Here is a 22,869-nt window from a genome sequence, read left to right as displayed (position 1 = left end):
TAGTTCACCGCATGGTAAACTAGAATATTACCGGACTTGAATTGAGTTCGACCTGTTTTCTGTGTAACTTCTTCATTTACACATTAAAATGCAAATTAATTATTCAAATAAATGATGGTCAATTATGACGTACGCATTGCGTATTAGCGGACTTCGATTATTCTTTGACGCTGTGTTGGTCCATCACCAATTCCAACCGGCTTCAAGCATCGCACGATCGCATTCTACACACTCCTGCTCCAGCGTTCTGATCGTAAGTATCAACCTGCAAATTCTATACGCTGCTTAGTTAAATAACTTGTAATTGAAAAAAAAAACAGGTGTTAGAGATGGCCAACATTGCAAAACTGTTTACTGTGCGTGCACAAAGCTTGGTCCAGGCTGCCGCCCGCCAGCCACAAGTTGCCACCCGCTTCGCCAGCTGTGAGTATAAAAAAAAAACAGTTAATTTGCAGGTCAAAGTCCACTTTATATATAACACGTAAAATAGTATTTTAGTAGTATAAGAACTTATCTTATTTCAAAATTGATTGTTGTCTAAATATGCAGAAAAGAAGAAACAACGATTACGTAAGTTTTGTGATATCAATTTGGGTTTGCTATCTCTTTCTCACTCACACAGCGAACAGCAGCTGGGAATACATTAAAACTGAGGTCACGGGAGAGAAGCAAAATGTTGCTGTTATCACCTTGAACCGTCCCAAGGCTCTGAATGCTTTGTGCAATGGCCTGATGATGGAGCTGTCCACCGCCCTGAAGAGCTATGGCAAGGATAAGAACATCGCCGCCATTGTGTTGACTGGCAGCGAGAAGGCATTCGCTGCTGGCGCCGATATCAAGGAGATGGCACCCAACACCTACTCGCAGTGCATTCAGGGCAACTTCCTCAACGACTGGACGGAAGTGGCACGCACCCAGAAGCCCATCATTGCCGCTGTCAACGGGTATGCGCTGGGCGGTGGCTGTGAGCTGGCCATGATGTGCGACATTATCTATGCGGGGGAGAAAGCCAAGTTTGGTCAGCCAGAGATTGCATTGGGCACGATTCCCGGTGCTGGTGGCACCCAGCGTTTGACCCGTGCCATTGGCAAATCCAAGGCCATGGAAATGTGCCTCACCGGCAACATGATCAATGCGCAGGAGGCCGAGAAGGTTGGCCTCGTCAGCAAGGTGATTCCAGCAGATCAACTGGTGGCCGAGGCAGTCAAACTGGGCGAGAAAATTGGCACCCACTCGAGTCTGATTGTGCAGCTGTGCAAGGAGTCAGTGAACACCGCATATGAGACAACTCTGCAGGAGGGCCTCAAATTCGAGCGTCGCACTTTCCATGCCACATTCTCAACGGTGAGACAATTTGATTACATAATACGCTTCAATTGTTTATACATAACAATTTGTTTTCTTTTCCGTTGCAGGCCGATCGCAAGGAGGGCATGCAAGCCTTTGTGGAGAAGCGTCCAGCTAAATTTACCAACGAATAAATCATATTCACAATTAATCCCAGTTAAAGCCAGCAATGCATTTATCAACTTTAACCTGTGTTATTGTATGCAAATATAATATTGTTAAAAAATCACTGATTGTCTTATTAGCCCAAAAATTAGTGCTAAAATTAGAAGATTGTTAAAATCCTAAAAAAAATATATATATATTTAAGTAGTGGGATAAAAAAGTTTGATTGCCGCTAGTTAAATTGTACTTCACCAGTAGAGCTCCAAAGCCTGCGTTAGAGTTTTAGCTGACTTATCTTAACTTCGCTAAAACTCTTACTTTTAAATATCTTTTTTAATTAGATATGGTCCATAAAAAGGGTAGCTGATGGTTGCTAAAATTTGATAGGTAGATCATAGATCAACCGATCAGCGTTTAATTTGCATTCATGGATAGATTGCGCTTCTTGCCCATCTCCTGTGACGTTGATTAAGCTGCTCTTAATTGGGGTTTATTGGGTCGTTTACGATTTCAAATATTTGTTGCATACTTTTGGGGGTATGGGGTGTGCAGATTAACGAAATACATAGTTGCCAAATAGTTGAATACAATGCTGCTCAACCGTTTAGTATTTTTATTTAAAAAAGAAACCTATGGGCAACTCGGTTGACGCCGTTAGGGCATATCAAGATAGTTGAATAGTTATCGATAGTAACGACGTTGCTATCGCTTACACACGTATATACTGAGCATATGCACGACGTATACAGGACGTTTCATACAGCTTATTGTTAGTCCTGCGCGTTGGCCGTTGTGTGTGCGAAAAGTAAAAGTGAAAATCAGGCCCTTGAAATTTCGTAAAATTATTATCATTAATTATGCATGATTAATAAAAAAATAATTTGTGCGCGCGTGTCTTTTGTTTGTTTTGAATAACGGTTTTGCGGTTTCTGCGTCGTTCGCGCGCAAATTTGTCCCAATTTCTTTGCTTTGCTATTTCTGGTGTTCGGTAATCCATAATTACGATTATATGTGTGTATATAACTACACAGCATAACACAGACACACACACATAGAGACAGAAAGCCAACGTCCAAGACGCCCCCACATTGCCCTTGAGTTGTGGCGTAGTGCGAAGCATTCGATTTTTCACAACAAGACGTGAAAAACGTGAAATAAAACACGCTCACACGAATAAAGTTTGCGCAGCTCTCGCACGCTTTCACTAACAAGGAAAGAAACGAGAAGAAAAAAAAAATACTAAATATATACATATAATAAAATTATATATATAGTATCGCAGACAAGTGGTAGGCGTGGAAAATGGATGTGCTCAATCAAATACTCAACATTAATGCTGGTGGCGCCTATGGCGGTGGCAAGGCGGGTGGCGCCTTCGATCCGCTAACATTTGCCATGAAACCTCAAGTTGTCATACGGGCCCTATGCTGGGTAAGTTTTTATAAAGGCAACCCCACCTCCCACCACCCCCACATACAACCCCACCCCACCCCTAGACAAGGCTTAATGGTATTTTTACCATTATTGTCAACGACGAGGGTGTTTTTTTTATTAAGTTCTGTGACTTTTACGATGCTGGGGATCACGTCAACGTTCGCATTTCTTTTAGGTTTATTGTGAGCTCGAATATGAATTTTAATCACATTTTAGAATTCTCAGAATTGTTTCCCGTCGTCTTAGAAATCTTAAATTTCAGACGGTTGAGTTGTGTAACTTTAACTCAAATGTTTTGCAACGAAAATGTAATATTTATTAGACTTTCTAAGTTAATGCTTAGTTTTCCTCATTCAATAACTAAATTCGGATTTGAAAGGTGTAAATAATTCTTTTAGACAACCTAACTGGGTCAAGGCAATGTTTTTGTCATTCGTTATTTTATAGAGTATCATAATAGAAAGAAATGTTGAACAAACAATAGTTGCTGACTAACAACTTAATATTCTAAAAGATAATTATTATTCCATAGATAGATAATCACATCGTTGGCAAAAGTTTTTATATCATAATTAGGTTTCTTAATTAGAATCGTTAAACATGTGCGTGTCCAAGTCGTTGCGGGAATCGCTCGGATTTGGTGCGATTGTGGTGTTGATGACTGACGAGATTTGTTATATGAAAGTAGTTAAATGAATTGTGAATAAGATCAGTGCGAACAAGAGACAGCTGGTGCTGTTGCCATTAAAAGTCACACGTCCATGAAAATTTGAAATAAAGGCCATAAACTATAAGCCAATGAATGCATTGAGCGACTAACAAAGCCATTTCTAATGGAAAAACGTGTGCGTCATAGTCTTAGATAGACTTGGCAAGAGACACAAATGGTTAACAGTCGTTTAGAGCATGAGTTTGCTTTTCATTTACGTTTAATGGCTGACGACATACAAAAGCAACAACAGTTGTTTGCCAAGTTTGGCCAAGGACCCGCTTTGTTATTGCAGTTGGCATTGCCTATCCCCAGGCGCTTCTTATGCTGACTAAACTTGGCCTTCAATTGAAATTGGGTCACAAACCCAAATACGTGCCCGTCTTGGTATGTGTGTGAATCTGTGTGTACTTGAACTTCTGGCTTGTTGCACCTGCTCTTTAAAATCCATAAATACGTAATAATGCTGGAAAGGTGGAGAGCGGCTCTGTGGACTTTTGTGATTTGTGTGTGTGTGTTTTTTTTTGCGTGGCGTCAGCATTAAATAATTATTTGGCATTTTTGTTGTGATTTTTCAGCTTTTTTCGATTGTGGTCTTTGGCTGTATATCGTCCGAGGGCTGGGTCGAAAAGGATGGAAAGGAGATGTGTCTATATAATAATGATGGCATGGCCTGTAAATATGGCAATACCATTGGCATTTTGGGCTTTCTTGCCTCCATGTATTTCATTGGCGGTGAGTTCATGTTTGAGCGCATGTCATCGGTGAAGAGCAGAAAACGTTACGTAATGGCCGACATGGGATTCTCAGGTGTGTACATTAAAATATTCTCAATAGTTTTGATTCACATGCTAATCGTTCGAATTGCAGCTGCCTGGGCATTTTTATACTTTATCGCATTCTTCTATTTGTGGTCCCAGTGGAGCTCAGCACCCATGCCCCCACTTGGAATTGGCGCCGGCAGCATGCAGACGGCCATTGTGTTCTGCTTCTTTAGCATCTTTAGCTGGGTAAGTGACTAAACACATTCCCACATTGTTAAAGTAGTTATAATGGGGGTTTGTTTATTTTACAGGCTCTGTGTGCTTTTATGGCCTATAAGCGTTTTCTGATTGGCGCCGGCGATGAGTTCACTTCGGCCTTTGAGACTGATCCGGCCAATGTGGTGCACCAGCAGGCATATAGCTACAATATGGACAACGATAACGAACAATACAGCGCCTCGCCATTTGGTCAGCCACAGCAGGGTGAGTTATATCAGATTTATATCCAATTTGTAAATCATGAATCGTTGATTGAATCCTTTTGCAGGTGGCATGGAACAGTCTTCGGGCATGGAGTATCAGCAACCCACCTACTAAGCGTATCACTTAGCAAGTTGTGCTCCTTTTCCACATTTTTTGGTAGTGCAAAAATGGCAAATACAATTTTTACACCAACTGCAACTATATTACACAAGTTGGCTTAACTTAATACACCGATGTCAAGCATATACGAACAACAACAAGAACAACAGCAACAAGAACAACAACAATGCCATTGCATTTTACTACAGCAAGGATAAAACCATAAGCAGCAAGCAGATCTGCTCAGTTGAAAGCCCTAATTCTTATACAGAATAATATTAATGATAATAATTTATAAGCTAGTTCCCTAAGTTATGTGTGTGCAGTTTTTGTAGTAAAACTTTGTTGCAATATATATAAATATAATATATATACATATTATATACTAAATACTATATAAATATACTATACGCTTTAAACGTTGTTAGTTATTTAGTGTATCGTATTAATTTTTCTTGTGCAAGACCCTGGCCCCTTATATACTCAGCTCTGGGTTTGGCTTGACAGCAAAATATGACAAGTAATATTCGCAAAATAAGCAAAGCAAATACAAAAATGTTTTTTATACAAATTTACACACACACGCCAACAATAAAAGAATATACATTGAAATTGACCCACACTAGTTAACTAGCAGACATCACAAACACTGCTCAAAACATATCCATTTTACAACCCCCGAAAAATGTACATGAATTTTTCATGGGCAACATTTTCTCTTCTGCTTTCTTTTGAATCAAATAGTTCTTAATAATGTCAGACTTTTATGGTCAGGGTCGCTTAAAACTTAGCGCATATATGGAAACAATAAAACACAACGCCAAAATGTAAAAATTCTAAAAAAAAAAACCAAAAAACAAACCTGCTAATAATTGTTAAAATAGTAAATTGTGAAAAAAAAAACTAAGCAGATTGAAAAAAAAAAACAAATATTTAAAAATACTACAAACAAGTAATTGGGAAATTTGTAATGCTAGGCTGAAAAGTGAGAAGTAAAGGAAAAATATCACGTTTTTAACTTATGTTAGTAAAAACTCTTAAGAATTTTTATTTTTAACATTACACCAAAAAGCATAGATTATGATTTGGTATTTGTATGAATTGAAAACTAATCACTGTTCTCAATTTCACAGTGGAAAATTGCACATAAATGCGCGACCCATAGGAATTCTTGGGGACTGTCCAAAATGTTTATCCAACTATGGATTGCGATTCCAAAATAATTTCTAATTTCGAATCATTTCTAGGAAAGAGATGTTCAAAGCAACAACTTCACATTCATAGAATTTACTTCTTTTAATTATATATTCATAGGAACAGACTTTTGGACAGTCTCTTAGGGAATTGTTGAGCGCTTTAAGAATTGTATAGTATAATAAAGTAAAACATTATTGTTATATTATACAATTGAACATTTAATCTATATCAATGAATGTAAACATATTTAATAAATGAACATAAATGTTTGTTTAGTGCAGCATCAAATTATGTTAAACTACGAGAATATTTGTTATAAAAGAATATATATATTATATATTTATGTATTGTATATGTACATTATATAAGCCAGCTGTACGTTTATGTATGTTGTATGTGCAAAAGGGCTAAATGCAAAAATAATTGAATATTAATTAAAGCCAAAATAAAAATCACACAAATTCGCAGTAAATTTATAAATTATTCATGTAGAGATCGTGAGCGTTAAATAATTAATTACAAATTTATGCATTGAAACACACAAGTTGATAAAGAAGAAAACAAATAATAATAGTTATAATAAAAAATAAAAAACAAAGCAACAATTCATGATCGGTACAAATCGAAGCTAAACTATATATAAATAATACTTGTTTGGAAATCAGTGAACAATAATGTAATAAAATCAATCCCAACTAAACAAAGGAGAAAACCATTCAATAAATTATGACACATATTTTTAAAAACGAAATGAAAGCTTTGCGTAATTTGAATTTTAATGAACTCTGGTGTTTGCGATAATGTGGGTACAATTATTTATTTATATAGAACAATAAATCGCAAGTGGCTTAAGATATACATAGTTTAGCCCATTCACCCTGAGACAAATCGCTGAACTCATTGATGCCCATCATGTAGGTTTACCTGCCAAGATTGTAGGCTTCGTTGTGTTTCCTGATTGTGCGCAGATTATCGCAGAAGATATTTTTACGCTGCTTCTCATATGCGCTGCTCTGATAGCCCCTTTCGTAGTTATCCTATGAATCATAAATATGAAAATGTTTTTTCCTTTTTTAACAATTCATTACAAAAGTTGTTCAAATAATTACCACTTAATTCTGTCAAGCGACCAAATCGAACTCTTCCTTTGAGGTGTCCACAACCATCCGAGTTGGCACTGGAATTGATGATTCCTTGACTTCAATCAGAGTTGGCAATGGATTTGATGATTCTTCCACTGGTGTTCTTGGCACTGGTGTTGATGATTCATTTACTTCTGTTTGCCCTGCTGTGGGATCAGTCGGAGCTGGAAATTTATAGATAAAAGGTGCAAGCATATTTTGGGGCCAGAATTCCATTTCGAACTTCAAATATAGTTTTGTCTAGAGGCCAAAATCGGTCGGATTGTTTCACAAAACTAAGACTAGAATTTTACTATAAAAAAATATGATGAAAAAATATGATTTTTAAACAGGCTTTATATATATTTTCTACAAACTATATTAACAAAAATAAATTCGTATTCTTGTGAGTAACCAAACACTTATTTCGAGACTGAGATGTTTTTACAGAATGGGATAACTGCACTCGCTGGCAATGCCACAGAAGCTTCCGGCATTGCGCGGGAGTCGCATGAATCCTTGCTCTCCCCAGTTCTGTGAATAGGAATTCTTGATGATCCAATAGTCGCGACCGTTTTCGTTGCCATAGCCGACGACAACAACTGAATGATTGACTTCGTCCTTATTGCACTCGTCGTCCTCGTAGATGCCGCCTTCGTATTGCTCAAAGGATACAGCACCGGCATTCATCGAGCAGGCCAATGGACCCAGCGTGGCAATCACTTGTTTCATTTTCTGCTCATCTCCTGGATCGATGCGCGCATAGTCCCGAATCTTCACAATGCTCTCACGTGGATATCTGCCAGCGGTTTCATTCTGTCTGCATTCCATCTCGGACTGCACATACGGATACTTGTTGGCCAGCGTAACACCATGATCCCGTATATACTCAAAGCCGTATTCCTGAAAACCGCCGTCGCAGCCCATATTGCCATAGTCATCGGCACAGTCCATCAGATTCTGTTGCGACAGCGGCACCAAAACTCCAGTGCGACGAAATAGATGCCCCTCCAGGGCGCCAATGGTGGAGAACGACCAACATGATCCGCAGTTAATGCCTTGGAAACCAGCCGGCGTCACACCACCCTTCTCACGCCAATCAAACGATTCTGGCAGCTTGTCACTCAATGGAGGCGTAGCGGGCACAAAGTTGATGTGACTTGCAGTGTATTCTCTAAGTATGAAAAGTGGGGAGAAAATATATAAGTTGGAAAACAAGTAATAATGCTGTAGCCAGCTGAGCACGACTACGAAATACCCTGAACCTAGCTGTTAATGATATTCTGCTCGTATTGCCAAATTCAATTTAACTTTGTAGTTTCTAATACAACCTCAATTAAAATTTTCAATAATATGCCAAGGTATATTATATATCAACTTTAAAAATTGTTACTTGAATATATATAAATTATGGGGTCGATGATACTTCCTTCTGCCAGTTACATAGTTTTACTGAAGACCATAATAGCCTTATTACCCATTTGTAATGGTTTTAATGGGTATCAAAAAACTCTTTGAAAGAAGAAAAGTTTGGCAACAAAAAACCTTAAACATACTATTATCTTGCTGCTTAAAATCTTTTCAATTGAACCCAAGTTTTCGAAATTGTCAAAGTTAAAAAATATTTCAAACAATTACTTTTCGCTGGTGATTAATTTGTGTGTTGAAACTTAAAAAAAAAGAGCTTGATGTTGCTTGGGCAGTAACTTAAATTGAAGCCAGTCAAAAATATTTATGGGAGGGTTTTTGTTGCTCGTTGATGGAAAAATTCGGTAATCAGTCAGTCTTGCAACAAAAAATTAATTTATTGATAAGTTTCGTTTTTGAACTTACTCGCCCTGTGTTGAGATCTTGGAGCCGAGCAGTGTGGCAACTTCTTTGCGTGTCAAATCGGCGAGTATGTTAATGCTGAGGCGATAGCTGCCCACACGACTGTTGGACAGATCCACTAATGACTTCTTTGCTGCGAAGATGCTCTCACGAAACTCTCTCTCCCTTTCGTCGGTATACACTTTGCCCGTCTGTTCCAGAAAGTCATCAAAGTTGCGCACATTGCACAGCTTTGGGAATGATTGCAGTGTCTGCGATGACGCAGCATTTAACAAAGCCAACAAAACGAGCAGCTGCAACATCTCCAATTTGGCCATCCGCATCTATACGGCGAAATGCAGAGAGTGGAGAGGTCGATGATGTAAGAGTTAAATAATGGTTAAATAATCGCCCGATAGCAGGTGTACCAATCATCATCGTCATCTTGACTTTAAGGGGTACTCCGATTTGAATCATTAAGTCTACAATTCAAGAGTTAAATTCTAGGAAATACATTTGTGAAGTTTTTAAGAGATGAGATGAATATTGAAACCGTTGCATTTTGATTATCATGAAACATTTAATTTTAAATTTAAATTTCCTATGAATGTCATTGACTGATTAATATGTTACGATTACAAATCCATAAAATAGACACAAAATTAACATAAGTCCGGATTAACTGGGCTAATTTGTGTGTCTTGTGTATTTTGTGAAATTTCTGCCCTTGGCCAGTGAACCGAATCGACAACACAAAAGATACCAAATATCTGATTAAAATTTCACTTTCAATAGTCCATATCAATGTATTTATCCACATGGGCGGCCTAATCGAACTTTGATGGTGGGTGAAAGGCGCTTAATCAGCTGAGAGAAATGGGGGGTCTTCTGGGCAATGCCGATTCGATTGTAATGCTCATTACGGCCATAATCGAAGATTGAATGCACACACAAACACACACTCGATTTTTTTTTTAAATTTTTTTGAAATAGGTACAGATGCACAGTAATCACCTTTCGTCACTTATTTCCTATTGTGAATACTGTTGGATGTTCGGCTTTTGTGCTCTTGGACGCGTGTGTAGATCTTGTAAAGATGCTTTTGTCTCGGAGACTGTCAGCGTTTTAAGTCGCGCTGGCGTTAAGCGCTTCAGTTTTATAAGCTTTCGAACCAACAGACAAACAATACGAAAAAACCTGCTCAGCATAAGTCCCAACTTTAATTGATGTGTTATTTTTCGGATTTGTTACCTAGTTTTTCGTCTTCGCCTTAAATTTAAATTAATCACTAACTGGTCAAATGTTTCGGCTCTTTCTGCCTAATTAAGGTTTTCTGGTAATTATATTTATAATTGATATTGTATGGTGACATATCAGTAATCCGTAAAACCATTAGAATGTAAACATTTTCAACTCTTATGATGGCTAATTAATGATTATAAACTAGTCTAGTTAGTTAACAGGTGCCGAATACTTAATACTCTTGCTTAAACTTACATTTTCATAGAAATTACTTAGATAATGAACTTAAATTTATTTATATATAATATATATATATATATGTTTACGAATATACAATTTCAACTACGAGCATATCAACTAACACATGTGAATTGAATCATCTCTTGGGGATCCAAAGAAAGCATGTTAATTATTGCAACCAGTTTTGATGGTTTATAAACCAATATAAGCCCACTTCATATCACTGCCAAAATGTAAGAGTGATGAATGCTCGCTATTTAAAGTTATTTTATGTGAAAAGACTTGGGGGAATGAGAAAGTTTTGATGAGAGCTTAATACAATTTCTATGAGACATATTATTTACTGATTTGTATAAATTGTTTATTACATAACTTTCTAATTCCAAACGAATTGAATAATAAGAAAAATATATTAGATAAGTGATAAGAAATGGAATTTTTAGGTAATTAACAACGTTCACATTTACATATTATTAAATATTTTGCAAAAATTAAAGATCTGATTGTACTTGAAGAGTGACTTGACGATTAGTTAATTACTCTACATTTTATAGCCATGAATACCAAGCATTAACGTGGGAAGTACACTTAAGTCTTAAATAAACGTCATAAAACTGAGATGAATCATATTTAGAATCCGAACTAATCGATGGGACATACCAAGTTCCGCATTGCGTATTACGCAAACGGAAATTGTGATATAGAGAACACACCGGGAGATAAAGAGCCATATTGATTAGTATTAATTACTCCACATTTTAGTCTTAAGTGTTAAATATACACTAAAAAACTGATATGAATCATATTTACTCATGAATCGAAAGTTATCAACAAAGCAAATTCCGCATTGGTATTATGCAAATAGAAATTGTGCAATTATAATAGTCTAATAAAAGATTTGAGTATTATTATCATTTTTGTATGCATTACTATGCCATCTTCTTGATTGTCAAGACTAACAAAGTTTATTATATTGAGAACATGACAGCAATTGCCGAGAAATGCCAATGCAGACAGCTTATGAATTGGGAACAACGTTGGATTTGAACTAGGCCAGTGGAAATTTCAAATTAACAGCGATATGAGAACCTCCAACAGCAGTGGAATAGATAAACACGCCACGCCCAGGCATCTAACGATATTGACTGGCCCCAAGAGAATACCAGTCATATGTGTATATATCTATACGATCATAATTAGTCAAGTGCGAATTGAGCATTTGCGAGCTGGCAAAGAACGACTGTCATGATTTTAATGCCCCATTCTTGTATGTAGAAATCTATTTGCACTTTACGTTTATCTATTATTTGCTTGTCGAGCCATAAAGAAAGTGTATGGATGCGTGCGACTATATAAAGGTACTGCCAATTTTCAATTCTTAACTAGTGTCTTCTGTCAATTCCGAGATGTTAAAACTGTTGCTTTGCTGTGCTCTGTTCGCGGGTGGCTATGCCTTCAATCACGGACAGGCCCAATTAGATTTCGAAGCATATATGGTGAGTTAAATATTCAAGAAAAAGGGAAAAGGATTGATTACCTAACAAAAATTGTTAGAAGCATAAGAAAAACTGTGTTTCATACAACAACTCAGTATTCGCCTGATACGGTACTTTTTTTTCTCAATATTTTCATTTTTTAATATTTAAAAATTATACTAATTTTCGTAACGAATTGTATCCTGTGTAGCGTGATTTTCACAAGGAATATGCCAACAGTGCAGAGCAAAACAATGCTCAGTATTACTACAATTACCACAAAAATTTGATAACTCAACACGAAGCACTAGCAAATCGCAACGCGAGCAGCTATCACGTGAAGCTGAATCAATTCTCTGACATCAGATTGAAAACGTTTGCGGCACGTTTGCCACAATCCGTTTATCCATCAAATTCCTTCCACACCATGATGCCGGTACCGCCGATGGATCAGGCACCACCACAGTTTGACATGTTAGCTAACACTATGACTCTGACGGCACAGGATCAGGGCACCGTCTGCAGCAGCAGTTGGGCCTATTCTTTGGCCAAGTCCGTACAAATAATGAATGCGCTGCAGACTTCAAACATGAAGCCATTGAATATATCCGCTCAGAGCTTAATCGATTGCGCTGGAATGGGAACTGGTTGCACCACACAGGTGCCTCAAATTGGCTTCGACTATCTGACACAAAATCCGGGTACGTCCTTGGTCACCGAGACGGAATATCCTCCCAATAATTCCATTAATCATGAGGGCATGTGTTTGCCCACTATGACAGCAAGTAACATTGTGGTGGAGAGCTACGGAATTATTGCTGATTCCAATGATAATCTACTGATGCGCTACGTGGCAAGTGGATTCCCTGTGATTGTTGAATATAATCCTGCTACATTTGGATTCATGCACTACAGCAGTGGTGTCTATGTGCCCCCTGTGCATGCCCAAGCCAGCAGCTCTCAATTTCTCGTAATTCTCGGCTATGGTCATGATACGCAAAGCAATTTGAACTATTGGCGTGCCGTCAACTCCTTTGGAAGCACATGGGGAGAGGATGGATTCATCAAAATAGTGCGCAGCCCAACACAACCCATTGCCAAGCGAGCAATTTTCCCAAATACCTTAATTTAACTTAACAAAAATACACTTCACTTAACTGTGCAAGTACATATTGATTTATACTTAATCACATATAAAATAACTTCTTTTAAAAGTTTTGCATTTTTATAAAACAAATAAAGTTTAATGAAAGAAATAATTCGTCAATTTATATATCCTAGTATCAATGAGGGCTGCTAATGCGTGCGGAAAAAATATTATTTAGCTGATCAATTACTTTTCTATAAGATACCATATCTGGATTAAGCGGTTAAATTATAAGAAAATTAAATTAAATTATTTTTAACGTCAATATTGATAACAATTCATTTAATTTTGGATTTCTTAGTTTATTTTTTGTTGGTTTATTTGCATTATTGAAACACCCACAAGAGTTTGCAAGCCAATCGAGAAAAGTGAGCTGTGAGCTTAGTTAATCAAAATTCGATTCGAAATTAGTCTTTCCTTGGTATCTATATTGGTATACTATTTCACTGTCCAAAATCCCATTATCCAATGCGCATATATCATTATTAATGAGCTGCATAGTCGATAAAACAGCAAAGTTTGTTTTTTTTTTTTATTGTGTATTGTGAAAGTTTATAACTTTTTTTTTTATCGTTTTATTCAATTTTGTATTTAGTTTATTTATTGATTTTTCATCTACAAGCGGAGCTTTACAGACTTAAACGCTAAAAATTAACAAGTTCACATAATTTTTGTAAATTGTTGTTGGTTTTATTATTTTATTTTTTTAATTTTTTTTTAATTTTATTTTATTTTATTTTTGCATATATATTTGTTTGGGTTTGCATAGAAACTCATAAACAAAATATAAATCATTATAATTTCACGACTCAGCCAGCGCAGACAAAACACATATATTTCATTATTATTATTATTATTATTATTATTATGCAACTGTGTGTATTGTTTTTATTTTATATAATTACTCAAAACTGTGTTCTTTTCTTTTTCGAAACTTTTTTTTAGGACTAATATGTTTATTTATTATAGATCTTTTTAGTAGATGCTGTAGATGAACCAAACATTTGTTTTTTTTTTTATCTATATATATATATTTTTTTATATTATATTTTTGCATTTTGAGATTTTTTTGGTGTTTGTTTTGTGGTTAGCAATTTGTTGTTTGCTTATATAACATTTATATTGTGTGATTTCTCTTTATTTATACTTTAGAATCTCGTCACTCGTAAAGCAAAGCTCAATGATATGATTCACGCTGTCATTTTTCTTTATAAATGTATATATATTGTTTTTCCTTTTGTTTTTAGTTTTTAATATATTTATTATTATTGCGTGGTTCTTTGTGAGTGATGTGTTTTGGTATGCTTTTTTTTCGGGTACTTAAGGTGGACTATAAAATTAGAAGAGGGTTTATACTCGATTTTTTTCTTCCAAATTATACTTTATAATTCAAAACGTTTTTCATTTGTTTCGATAAGATTTCATTTTTGTTAGTTTTAACTAATTTAATATGCACAAAATATATTTTTCATATATATTATTTAGATACAACGGCTAGTTTTTGGTTGTTGTTGTTTTAATGCACATTTTTATTTTTTTATTCTCGTATGTAAATTAAAATTAGTTAAGTTTATCTACATATGCTTACAATGTTGTTGTTTTTTTTTTTTAGCTGTCCATATAATTCTTAATAATATTTAACTAAATAAGTATCATGCTCTATATATGTATGTGTGAATATAAGTGTAACTATGCATGAAATGGGCAATTAATGTATGCAAATATAAGAAGTTTTGTATATTTATTAAAAACACAAAATCAAGTGTTGAAATGTCTTTGGTTTTGTGTCTTGTGTTGGTTGGCTAGTGTTTCTTGTTGGGTTTGCACTTTGTTTTGTGTTGACTGTACTTTGCCTATTAGCCGTGACTTTGGATTTGTGCCTAACAATTAATCCTTCTTTTTTTAAACTAAAATTAAACAATAAACTGCTACACGACAATTTTTTTATTTTTTTATTATTTATTTATTCATTAGGAAGATTTTCTTGTTTATTTGTCTATTTGTATTTATTTAATTTTTCTTGTATGAAGCTAAAAATGGACAAAGTATGATTTTGTTTAATAGTTTCATAATTTGAATGAATGTTTTACTGATTTGTTTTTTTTTGTAAATAGTTTTCTGCTATGTTTTTGTTCTCGGTTTTAGTTGAAATATGTGTTTTTTTGTTTTTCAAATGATCTTGTGTCCTAGTTATTTCAAAAACTATTCTCTATAATGTACTCATTGAATTAATTTTTGTTTTTTTTTTAAATATCATATGAAGAGTTTTGGTTTAAAATTTACCTTTTAGGGTTCTTTGTTGCATGTAAATATCGCGATTTAGTAGTTGAAAATGTATTTGCTCTTTTTTAAAGAGCGTTTTATATTATGGAAATTATGGTTTTTATTATCTGTTGGGTCAAGTTTTTTCCTTTTAAGTTATAAAGTGTCCTAAATGTATGGAAACATTTTTAAAATTGATGAATTTTTTTCAGAATCCTAAATATCCTTTCCTAGTGTATTTAAGAAACTACAAAATATTATTTTAGTTTTTAAAGTTGGGCATGAAAATGTACTTTTTTTGGTATTAGGCGGAGACAATTACTGGCAGTTTTTTGTTTATTACATATTTCGGATATACACACATTAAAATGAATATAGAATTAAAATGAGCTTATCAAATAAAACAATTAAATTGATTTTACCGCCCAAATAGTATTTTTTTTTTGTTTTTGTAATTTTACAATTACATTATTAGAGGTACTTTTTATATGCATTTTTTTTTATTTTTTATGAGCCCAACAAATTAAGTACAGAGTTTATTTGTATTTTTTTTATAGTATTTTCTCACTTTTTACGCTTACGAACACATACGTATAATTAAAATAAATTATGCAACTAAATTAAGTGGCCATCTAAGTGTGCCTTACATTGCCATAAATTCCAAAAATCTATTAACAAAAAGAAAAAAAAAGAAAAAAGAAAAATGCCCAAGAGGAATTGTTAATTAAAATCAATGAAAATCATATATATAAATTATAAGACGTTTAATCTCAAATGCCAAACGAGAATATTTATGAGCTCTCCACTCTTATGCTATGTCTTGTGACGAAGATCGCAAAGCCGGCAGCCAATGCGAGGATCAGAGGCATCTGGTTTGCTCCAACGGCAGTGGCTCCATTGCACAGCTCCTTGGTGCAGGCGCAATAGGTGGCGGACACGTCGTGGGTGCCCGAGCGCCTTATGCACTCCTTATCGGTACGCTCATCGGGTATATAGCCACATCCACGCACTATGCGGGTCTTGCCATAAACTGAAAGATCAATCACAGTTCATAAGAAAAAGCGAAAAAATGCAAGAAATATTCATTTTTGCTTAGAACTTACTCTTCTGCACGGTTTTGCGGCAGAGAATTGGCTTGTATTTGTCCTTAAGATGCTCGAGGGGCTCCTGTTTGCTGCAGTTCACCTCGCCGATGGAGTAGGGCTCGAAGGGATCACCGCAACGGGGATCGTACTCGCTGTTGCAGTCATAGCACATTAGGGCAGTGGATACTGGAGAAGAAGAAGAATATAGAGATACACTCATTGCAACAAATCCATAAATAATCATATCAAATTGCATTATGCATGCAAAGAGCACTCGTAAATGCCTTGGCGACGTTGTCTAACAATGCAAAAAACCATTTTCAGTGGGGAAGCGATAAGTAAAAGGGTTTGTGTGTGGTGTGCGGTGTGGGTGAGGGGGTGGAGAGGGTTCATTGGTATTATTATTGTATTGCATAAACCTGGGCGCTTACTTGTATGCAGCACAGCACGCCTAACAACAGCAACGTTTTCTCCATAAAAGGCGACATTTTGTTTGTTGTTGCTATTGTAGTTGTTGTTGTTGTTGTTGTTCCTTTTTGTTTGTGTACTTAGCACTTGTGTGTCGCAAAACGGTTTCTGTATTTAATTCTCTTATTGTTTGTTGTTGTTGTTTTGTTTTAAATAAGCATGTTAGCTGAAATAAAGTGGGCAAAGAACATAGTTTTACTTATTTTGCTTTGTTTTTTTTTTTTGCTTGACTTTTCCCTGGAGAGAGTTAATTATTTGAGTCAGCATTTATTTATAGTTGGGCTTATGTAACTTATATTTATATTATTGCACGTGTTTTTGTAATTTTGGTTTTTATTTGCTTTTCTTTAAAAGCATCGAATATTATATATAATATTCAATATTTCTTTAAGTTTATGATAGTATTGCATTATTATTTTCAAGTTTTTAATATTTGTACAAATTAAACTTAAAGCAGAATATTTGACACGCGAGCATTTTAAAGTGAATAAACTTGAAGACTCCAACTATTTGACGCTGTGAAAATCACTTGACAAAAATAAATAGAACTCTGCGGAAAAGGAAAAAAAGGCGAACGCTAAGTGGGCCGCATATCTTTCAAAAATAGGCAAAAACTGCAACTGCAAAGCGAGGAGCGGGTGGGTGGTGGCGGGGCTTACATGGCGAGCGCAGCGGCGCAATGCAACGCAATTGAGAGCGAACGCAACTGTTCCAACTGAGAGTAAAAGTGAGAGAGCTGTGGCGCTGCGGCTTTGATGACGCTAGCTGTGTGCTAGAACACAGCCCAATTAGTGGATCTCAAGTTTATGGAACGTAAAACTGAGTGCAATTGCAATAGTGCATTTCTCACTCAATGTGCCCGTTTCACGCTCGAAAAGTGAGCAGCAGCAGCAGCAGTAGGCAGCCAAGCGGTCATTTAATTGGATTGCAATGATTGCAGCTGCTGCTACTGTTAATGTTGCTGTTGTTGTTGCTGTTGTTCTTGCTCATTTTTTTTTTATGTTTCCTATGTGTCATCCACCCAGCATAGGCAGCCAATCGCTTTGGAATTGATTTTCCCAGCTTGTAGTTGTTGCCAACCATTATATATAATGGCGCTGTGGGGGCTTGCAGCTATGCGGCATGGGCAACAAACCCAGCCTGTAGCTAAGGTAACCCACTCACACCTAGGAGGGAGCGGGGGGGGGGGGAGACCTTTTAATAGTTCTGTCAGGCTAAGCATTTCGTGTTGATGGGTCTCTTAGGTTACTCAAATGACTTGTTGTGGATTATGATAATGCCAAGCGATATGGCTTACAGTACAGCTATTTATACTGTTAACTCGCTGACAAGCGAATGTTTTGCAAATCAGCGTACAGCTATCGATGTAAATCGGGTTTTAAATTTAAAAAGATGACAATAGCTTTAGGAAATAAATAATATACATTTTTCTTAGCTTATGATTGAGAGGATTTCATATTATTAGTGTACTCAGATAATTTAAATGCGGAGATTTCCTTTTCAATCAAACATTTTATGTGCAAACCAAATAAAAATATAAGAGTGCTGTACAAATCTCTTTGAAATAGTTCAAAAACTGTTTCAGTTGCTGGGCATAATAAATGTCAAGGAGGACCAAAGCGGTAATCATATAATTGCCACCCCAGAGGATGTGCATGCCGCACACTGTTTGAAGTGGCTGGTGGTGTCCAACTGTGCTGCTCGAGCCAAATTCGACCACAGATGGGCTTCGACTTGAGTGGGGCCCAGAAGTCGTATACGTAATCGGTGAAAGTGCAATGCACTGAAGGAAGCCATAGGAGTCGACTAGATTTGTGGCACATGCTGCCTGCACACACTTAACTTGCATCACACAAACACACAGATATCATCGGAGCATGACAAAAAGGCAAATATTACGCATACGCCTCGTGTGAGTTGGATAAATTTGGGTATCTGGCACAGTGGGCGCAGCTGCAGGATGCGGCAAGTGTGGGGGGTGTGCCAATCAATAAGGTAGCCAAGGGGCCGTTGTCATGTCAGTCAGCCAATCACAGCGTTGTTGTTGTTATTGCATTTTGTTGTTGCTATTGTTGTTGTCGTGTGTCTTTATGGCTCATTGACATGCTCCAAATGGCGAACGTCAATCAAAGAATTGACTCGTTAACCGGAATGCCTCGATTTCCTTATTTGTTAACAGTATATATATAGGAATGTTGTATTTGGTGTGCATTTGAGCATCGGTTGCACATATATAGCTGTAGCTGCTATCTGTTTGTTGCATGCAACACTGTGCGTGGGTAGGTTGCCTGTGAAAATTCAATAACTGACCTAGTTCCCAGTTCCTCGAGTTATCCTTACTAGCTATAGTTATATACATGTTATATATATTTATATATATATATATAGGTGTGTGTGTTTATGTGGCATGTGTCTCCGCCTTTCCACACTTTCCTGGCATTTCCTGGCAAGGCAACAAAATGTTGTTGTTTGTGCCGCTTTTGTGCTTTGTGGCTTATGTAATAGTAATGGTCATACAATTAGCAAAAAGGGCAAAAGCAACTACCAACAAGAGAAAGGTTTTCACAACCTATTTTTTTTTCCAACTTTCTGTTCTGAGTATTGATTTAGCTATTAAAAAAAAAATACACTGGGGAACCTGAGTGAAACTACTGACTAAGAGGAAAGGCAGTTAATAGTCTCAGTTGCCATTGTTGTTGTTGCTCTTGTTATTGGATTGTGGCAGTTAACAGTAGCTAACATGTTGTATAATGCGAAAAGTGAGGAAAAAAAAACATGTTTGTAAAATTAAGTCTTGTATAAGTTAATTTTTACAGGTCAGGATTTATAGTTACTTTCAATTATTTAACATTTAGCTCGTAGATTTCTATTAATTCATTTAGAATATGTTATTTTTATATATAAATATTTTAAAACATTTCTTGTGTTCGTTTGTTTTTGTTAAACTTTTATTATTTATATAATTGTGCACTCTGAAAAATTGAAACTGTTTTGTAATCACTTTTTTGCACTTTTGTTTTCGTCACTTTTACTCTCCACAAGGGCTTTTGCACAATTATATAATGGAAAATCTATTGAATTTATTTTGAACAAGCGCTTCGACTAGGAGAATTCTTTTCCCTTTTTTTTTTTAATTTACATAAGAGGCGAGCACATTTTTTTCCTTCTTTTTTGTATGACTATTGGCAAGTTGGCGCCGTTGCGAATTTCTTTCGAATGAAGGCAGCGTACGTTGAGAATAACGGCCTATTGAAGCTGATGCCAAATGGAAATGGAAGTGAACGAAAGCGAAAAGCGAAAAGCTGCCCAGAAAGGGCTCGCGGTGGGTGGTTGGGTGGTTTGTCGGTCGGACGGGCGTTCGTTTTGAGTGCAAATTTTGTGGGCAAGGCAAGGACGAAGCACAAAGTCAAAGCAAGGTACAGCAAGAGAGTGTGAGAGCTGGGTGAAAAAACCATACACGCAGAGAATAGAGCAAAAGAGAAAATGAGCTCGCCAAAAGGACAAGAGAGGGAGAGCGCGAGCGAGAGAGGGAAAATAATATTTAAATCGATAGCAAACGCGCCACACGAACCTAAAAACGGGATTATCTAACATGGCCTATTGGCATATTATTGTTATAGTTTTTCATTTTATTCTCGCATCGTGGTTTTTTTTTTGTTTGTTGGTATCTCGTTAACATTTTTAATTGCACTATTCAACTACCTTTTTGTCGTAACACTTTTGCAAATTCTTAGACAATTATATACTATGGTATATTATTTGCGACGGTAAACCACTGCGATTACGCGGCGCAAAACGTTGCAACCCCAAAAACGTCGAAATTCTTTCTGAGCGGCTCTGCAAAATTCTGCAGCTGTCAGCATCAAAAAACCTCGGAAGCAGCGGCCGGCTACACTTAAGAGAGAGAGAGAGAGAGAGAGAGAGAGAGAGAGAGAGAGAGAGAGAGAGAGAGCGAGAGAGAGACCATAGTTCTCAGAGTATGCTCAGTCAATGAAACACGACTTCGATAACATTTAAACAATACAGACTATATATAATTTTGTGCATTACAACTCTTAAATTACTTCATTTTCACAACTAGTCCTCTTCTCAACATTGTACATTTTTCAAAAAGGGCGCCACATTCGCAGTTAGTGTTGCCCTATCACAGTCAGTTCTTCAGGGCTGCCATAATTTTTGACCAAAATGTTTGCACCTCCGGATTTTGCATTAGCGCTCGTTTCTTTGCGTTCAGCACCATATTAAGTATATCAGAATTCTTATAGCGATCACGGCTTATGTTTTTCTGATCCGAGCTCTCTGGCGAGGCCTCATGTTCGGCAGACTCATCGTATGCCTCGAAATCCAAAACTGCAGGACTCGCAGCTTGTGCTGCAAATAATATTGCTGTATTATTTGCAATTTGGCAGTAATACAAATAATGTACTCACCTTTCTTGCATTTTCCCGTGTCTGTTTTAATCTTTTCGACTCGCTTTTGATAGGGTTTCCTCTGTTTCGATGTTTCTTTAGATTGTGTTGCAGTTGTTTTGCAGCGTTTGTTGCTTGTGGCTGCAACTATGTCGCCCGGGGGCGTCTCTGGGCTGGAGAGGGGTAGATCCTGTTGCAAGCGTCGCTTTACATGCAGATTCAAACGCTCCTTGATATTGGCCTTTTCCGGAGTGCCTGGTGGCTCCAATTTAATCACCTGCAGATTCTCGGGTACATCGCCCATTGCACAGCTGCATCTATTAAACGATCTGGCAACACTGTGAGATATCATAGCTAGTCAGAGGTCGGTCAGGCATTTGCCTTATGGCTGACGTCACAAATTGACGCAGTTTCTAATATGTTGGCACAAGTGACGTCACAAGGGATTGTGTCGTTAGTTAAAATTAAATTCGAATTGGAATTGATTTGTTTTGTAAAGGAAACATTTGTGCTATTGACTATACTCGTATTTGCATACAATATTTATTTAACACTTTTCGCTTATTCAATTCGTGGGCTTAGCCTCCATCCTTACTTCCTGTACCACATCTGAAGGGTCTTCATGCGCTTCACTTTCTTCTGCAGCTGTAATACGCCGTACAAGAGAGCCTCCGCAGTGGGAGGGCAGCCGGGCACGTAGATGTCGACGGGTATTATGCGATCGCAGCCACGCACCACCGAGTATGAGTAGTGATAATATCCACCGCCATTCGCACAGCTGCCCATCGAGATGACCCATCTGGGTTCGGGCATCTGATCGTAGACTTTGCGCAGAGCCGGTGCCATTTTATTTGTCAGCGTTCCAGCGACAATGATGACGTCCGCCTGACGAGGCGAGGCACGGAAAACAACTCCATAGCGATCCATGTCATAGCTACAATTTAATCAGTTATACAAAAATAAACAAATATACAAATAAATATGAATTCTTGCCGTGGTGCAGCAATGTGCATCATTTCCACGGCGCAGCAGGCCAAGCCAAAGGTAAGGGGCCAAATGGAGCCCTTGCGACCCCAATTGAGCAGATCATCCAATCTAGCTAGCGACCATTCTGCCATGCTCGACTGTTTGGTGCCGAATGGCGAATAACCCTTCTTGGGCAGAGCATCTTTCGACGATTCGACGACGGGCATCGTTTGCTGCTGGCGTGCGAGCACCGTGCTGAGGGCGCCGCCAAATGTGCCCGTTTTTATTGTTGTCGATGCATTCGCGGCGCTGTTTGTGGCACGCAGCAGCTTGGCGAACGTGGTTCCAGCAACTTGTCGCAACATATTTATTTTTTGTCAGACTTTTATGTAATTTGCAAACTAAAACCAGGGCTGCCGCGGAGATGCTTCTTCTTGTGAAAACGTAAACATTGTGTGTGCTTCGCAATGTGACCAGCTGGTCGTGAGCTTATATGAATAAGGGTGG

General features: G+C 37.0%; 7 protein-coding genes across 7 annotated transcripts; 3 read left to right on the top strand and 4 right to left on the bottom strand.

The window, feature by feature from the left end:
* The first annotated feature begins 21 nt into the window (after positions 1–21).
* On the top strand, positions 22–1,576 carry LOC6560501 (probable enoyl-CoA hydratase, mitochondrial). Its single transcript, XM_001985813.3, has 4 exons — positions 22–253; positions 321–423; positions 623–1,344; positions 1,416–1,576. Exons 1-4 carry the CDS (start codon positions 125–127, stop codon positions 1,479–1,481), a joined length of 1,020 nt encoding a protein of 339 aa, XP_001985849.2. The 5' UTR covers positions 22–124; the 3' UTR covers positions 1,482–1,576.
* A 636-nt stretch (positions 1,577–2,212) lies between these two features.
* LOC6560843 (synaptogyrin) lies at positions 2,213–5,324 on the top strand. The gene is made up of 5 exons (XM_001985812.3): positions 2,213–2,883; positions 4,174–4,405; positions 4,466–4,605; positions 4,671–4,842; positions 4,907–5,324. Exons 1-5 carry the CDS (start codon positions 2,755–2,757, stop codon positions 4,954–4,956), a joined length of 723 nt encoding a protein of 240 aa, XP_001985848.1. The 5' UTR covers positions 2,213–2,754; the 3' UTR covers positions 4,957–5,324.
* Positions 5,325–7,614: 2,290 nt separating this feature from the next.
* On the bottom strand, positions 7,615–9,412 carry LOC6560842 (procathepsin L). Its single transcript, XM_001985811.2, has 2 exons — positions 9,093–9,412; positions 7,615–8,433 (listed from the first exon to the last, which is right to left on the bottom strand). Exons 1-2 carry the CDS (start codon positions 9,410–9,412, stop codon positions 7,704–7,706), a joined length of 1,050 nt encoding a protein of 349 aa, XP_001985847.1. The 3' UTR covers positions 7,615–7,703.
* A 2,524-nt stretch (positions 9,413–11,936) lies between these two features.
* On the top strand, positions 11,937–13,279 carry LOC6560731 (zingipain-2). The gene is made up of 2 exons (XM_001985810.2): positions 11,937–12,046; positions 12,237–13,279. Exons 1-2 carry the CDS (start codon positions 11,957–11,959, stop codon positions 13,155–13,157), a joined length of 1,011 nt encoding a protein of 336 aa, XP_001985846.1. The 5' UTR covers positions 11,937–11,956; the 3' UTR covers positions 13,158–13,279.
* Positions 13,280–16,143: 2,864 nt separating this feature from the next.
* Positions 16,144–17,024, bottom strand: LOC6560730. The gene is made up of 3 exons (XM_032734552.2): positions 16,952–17,024; positions 16,538–16,707; positions 16,144–16,464 (listed from the first exon to the last, which is right to left on the bottom strand). The coding sequence occupies exons 1-3, from the start codon at positions 17,005–17,007 to the stop codon at positions 16,226–16,228; spliced, it is 465 nt and encodes a 154-aa protein (XP_032590443.1). The 5' UTR covers positions 17,008–17,024; the 3' UTR covers positions 16,144–16,225.
* Positions 17,025–20,994: 3,970 nt separating this feature from the next.
* On the bottom strand, positions 20,995–21,721 carry LOC6561066. Its single transcript, XM_001985808.2, has 2 exons — positions 21,418–21,721; positions 20,995–21,358 (listed from the first exon to the last, which is right to left on the bottom strand). The coding sequence occupies exons 1-2, from the start codon at positions 21,698–21,700 to the stop codon at positions 21,138–21,140; spliced, it is 504 nt and encodes a 167-aa protein (XP_001985844.1). The 5' UTR covers positions 21,701–21,721; the 3' UTR covers positions 20,995–21,137.
* Positions 21,722–21,908: 187 nt separating this feature from the next.
* LOC6560950 (NADH-quinone oxidoreductase subunit B 2) lies at positions 21,909–22,847 on the bottom strand. Its single transcript, XM_001985807.2, has 2 exons — positions 22,390–22,847; positions 21,909–22,330 (listed from the first exon to the last, which is right to left on the bottom strand). Exons 1-2 carry the CDS (start codon positions 22,725–22,727, stop codon positions 21,988–21,990), a joined length of 681 nt encoding a protein of 226 aa, XP_001985843.1. The 5' UTR covers positions 22,728–22,847; the 3' UTR covers positions 21,909–21,987.
* Positions 22,848–22,869: the final 22 nt, after the last annotated feature.

This window comes from Drosophila grimshawi, unplaced genomic scaffold (assembly GCF_018153295.1).
Source record: "Drosophila grimshawi isolate 15287-2541.00 unplaced genomic scaffold, ASM1815329v1 contig_1367, whole genome shotgun sequence".
NCBI classification, from domain to species: domain Eukaryota; kingdom Metazoa; phylum Arthropoda; class Insecta; order Diptera; family Drosophilidae; genus Drosophila; species Drosophila grimshawi.
Note: the sequence above shows the minus strand (reverse complement) of the source record. Positions and strands in the feature narration are given on the sequence as shown.